The sequence below is a fragment of the Elaeis guineensis genome, chromosome 4, assembly GCF_000442705.2.
Source record: "Elaeis guineensis isolate ETL-2024a chromosome 4, EG11, whole genome shotgun sequence".
NCBI classification, from domain to species: Eukaryota; Viridiplantae; Streptophyta; class Magnoliopsida; order Arecales; family Arecaceae; genus Elaeis; species Elaeis guineensis.
This window is the reverse complement of record NC_025996.2, coordinates 123478827-123482742: the sequence shown is the minus strand read 5'-3', so window position 1 is coordinate 123482742 and position 3916 is coordinate 123478827. Positions and strand designations below refer to the sequence as shown.

General features: G+C 37.0%; 1 protein-coding gene across 1 annotated transcript; it reads left to right on the top strand.

Annotated features, from left to right (window-relative positions):
• Nucleotides 1-2247: 2247 nt before the first annotated feature.
• Nucleotides 2248-3175, top strand: LOC109505080 (auxin-responsive protein SAUR32). The gene has a single exon (XM_019847002.3). The coding sequence runs from the start codon at nt 2596-2598 to the stop codon at nt 3010-3012; it is 417 nt and encodes a 138-aa protein (XP_019702561.1). The 5' UTR covers nt 2248-2595; the 3' UTR covers nt 3013-3175.
• The last annotated feature ends 741 nt before the right edge of the window (nt 3176-3916 follow it).

Here is a 3916-nt window from a genome sequence, read left to right as displayed (position 1 = left end):
TTCCCACCAAGGTGAAAAGTTCTTCGCATCATTGAAGGAAAAGAGAGTAGAATACAACTTGAATTGTCTTGTTTCCTATTGTTAAGGTATCCACATTCCACAGCTTGTGCAATGACCTTGATGTAAATGTTCTCACCAAATATGTCTGCAATTTTTTTTGCCTCCAACTCATGAGGTATGTTGCGCTGTGCTCCGGTTTTCATTTACATTAAATGTAGTAACTTTAGATCGAACATATACCAACTTGATTTTATGAGAAAGAAAAATGCTATAGCTTGCCACACCACTATAAGAATTTATATATATACATTCAATCACAAAAAAATTTCATTCGTAGAAAACAAATTTAGTCACCTAAAATATTTGGTGATAAAAAATATTTTATTGCCGCATTTGTCGCCAATGCCCTCTCGCTAAAACTAGTTTTTGATGATCAAAATGGTAATTCGATCCAAAATATTCAAATTTTATGACGAAATGAATATTCTGGCTAATAAATATGTAATTCTTAATTTTTTACTAAAAGTGAGTAAATAGTATTGTCTAAATATTTATTTTATCATGAAATCCTAGTTTTAAGGGTCACGTGTCCTATTTTTGTTGCATTTTTGTCGTACAACAGCCCGTCACAAATGGGTTCTCCATTTAGTAGTCTACCAGCAATATCCACCAACCATGCGTCAATATTATTATCAGCAACCGCCCCTTACTTCCTTACCATGGTCCCAATCCCATCGCCACTTACGTGGTCAACAACTTCCACAATGAGGCATATGTCTGCAATGAAACCAATGGTCCTGCTTTATGTCCAGTTGTACAATAAAGTTCTCCAAGCGCTTCTCCGACCTAAATCTAACCTTCACTGTGTTGTATATTTATTGACATTTATCTTGTAGTTGGTTGGAGTCATGAGGGGAAAGATAGATGACCTTCATTTACGGTTTAGTTCAAAAAATTTTAAAGAAGATCAATAAAAATGAGGGATTATCTATCCACGCGGACTCATCAATTTGCATCTTCTCAAACTGGGATGAGACAAAGATGGATGGATAGAGCATGTGAGGGTTGAATTCTTATATTGACAATATTATTTTTTATTAATTTTTGAATAAAATTATAACACTTCTTTAATTTTTTATTTATTTTATTTATATATATTTTATTTTATCTACACAATTAATCCTACACTATCAATTTTTTTATTACTAATTATTCTATTTTTAGTACATAACTTTCATAATTATAAATAAATAATTAAAATGATCTTATAATTTTTTATTTATATTTATTATTTTTAATTAACTATTTATACAAAATTAATTAACTATTTAGATTAAATTATAAATTAGTTAGTTATTTATATAATTATTATATATATATATTAATTTATATATAATTAATTTATAAAATCATCTATTAAATTAAATTAAAATTAAATATTTATATATTTTTATATAATTATAAGTTATAAAAATTATTGGTTTATACGTTGTTCTAATTTTATAGTATAAATAAGTATTTTAAATTGATAATAATAAATATTTTAATCAAAGAATAGCTCAGTAAAATATTGCACAAATATCATTATTCTTCCTTATATTCATCCTATACCAAAAAAAAAAAAAAAAAAAAATCCATCCATCCTCTTATATCAAATAGAGGGGAAGATCTGTCTATCCATCCGTTCTCCGATTCAACTTTCATATCAAGGAAAGTGTTACTGAACATTAAAAGGTCAGCATTGATGAACATATGGTTTGAGACATAAGACATGACCTCATAGGCAGTGCCACCAAGGTGGACTTGATGTTAGGGCCATGCTTGCTACCGCACATGATGGAGGCTTGAACATGGGATTATGGTTGATTTCCTTATGAGTTCCTGGAACTCTCCAGATTGTTTCGGAGAAAAACGTCACCAACCATAGTTTCCAGATAAACAAAAACAGGAACAATGTGGTGAAAAATTATTTGTTGGACTGGTCCAACCAACAATTTCTCCATCCAACGACGCCTTCACCTTGACCCTTCTCCTCTTCTTGCCGATTCCTCAACACCCGTGAACCTCGGATGCACTACCTTTCTGGCACGTGTCCTACGATAGTTGACTTGGCTTGCATCCATAACCGTGTTGAACCGCGTTTAGAACGTTGCGGAGAAAACGCGCGAAGGTAAGAGCTTGACCTACCTGTGAAGGCGGCTTCCCGAGCCCTGACTTGCAAACTACGCAGCGGATCCTAATCCCCCTCTAAAGTTTCCAACTCCTATATAAACCCATCTAGCCTTGTCTGATATGCTTCGAATTCCTCCACCAGCTAAACTTGCCAAGACTTGTCAAAAGGGCCTCGATAATGTCCCACGTCCCTGCGTCTCTCTGCGATTCCTCTCTCACCCTCTCCCGCCTTGCTATCTCCAGCTCCGATCCTTGGCCTTTCTCTATCTAAACCTCTAACTTTTTTCTTTCCCAACTTCACAGCTTTATCTATATAATTTCTTTATTCTTGGCCTTCTTTCCGGTCCTCTTGGTACTTTCTATTCGTTTCTTTCCGTCTTGGAGGTTTTTTTTTTTTTCTTTTTCTTTTCTTTTCTTCCAAGAATGAGAGGTGAAGAGAAGTATCATCATTTACAACACCACCACCAGAATCACCATCTTTTGCGAAGCTTTCACCTTCATGCGATGCACCTGGGCCACAGGCACGGGCATGAGAAGGGAAAGAGTCCGGCGACGACGATGCCACCTAAAGGGTGGGTGGGGATAAGGGTGGGGCAGGAAGGGGAGGAGCAGCAGCGGTTCGAGGTGCCTGTGGACTATCTGAAGCACCCGCTCTTCATGGCCTTGCTGCACCAGGCGAAGGAGGAGTTCGGATATGAGCAGAGCGGAGCCATCACCATTCCCTGCGGCGTCGATCACTTCCGTCATGTCCGGGACACCATTAACCGTGACTCCGCGGCCACCGCCGCCGCGCACCACCACAGCCACCTCCCTCACCTTGCCGGCTGTTTTGGGGCTTGAAGATTTTATGTCGGTTTTTTATTTTCTTTTTTCCAAAGTTGTTCTTCGAATTTGGGAAGTGAAAGGGGATAGATGATGATGAAAACTTGTGTACCGACGCAGAGTAACCTTTATATTCTTAATTCTTTACTATAGTTATTAATATTACCGTTTTTTTCCAAGATACCGTGATCTGCTGCCCGCTGCCCGTTTAGTTGTATTATGTTTTTTTTTTCCTCTCCTTAATTTGGAGGATTTTGACCTTTTCGCGCTTGGAAACTTTGGCTATTCCTATCAGTAACTCACAATGGATCTTTATGATTGTGCATGACTTGGCGTGCTCTTCTTAACGGTTTTATCTTGGTAAATAAATACTTGATGTGAGTCTAAATAACAACATGCTCGGTATGCCTAAAAGGTATTGCAAAGTTCATTAGCCCAAAGACCTTCAGCTCGGTTTAGTCTTGTTCTTAAGCCTTGCAAGGTTGTTTTGTTCGTTACTTTTGGTTGTCCATTAATTAGACTACCTTCAATGAAGTTATCGCAAGTTGCCCAGTATTTTTTGAGTTTTTTAGCCTCCTTTTGATCTTCGAGAAGCTTTCCATCCTAAGCTAGCTTAAAAAGATAGTTGGCTTTTGTGTTTCCTGACCTTGGAAGCTGCTTAATCTCAAAATCATCAAAAGCCATTAAAACGGATCTTATCTTTTGTAGATATTTGGATATATTCAGCTCTCAAGTTTTATATTCTTCTCTTAGGGTAAGTCAATCAACTCTCGATGCAGGTCAACCAACTACCGACTTCGATTTAACTACAGCCGATCGATCGGACATATAAATTCGATTTACATCGGCTGAATATGTGGTTCTGATTCTTCATCAACCAACTGAGCAAACCGCACCGACTTATTGCCGGTTGATCGACTAA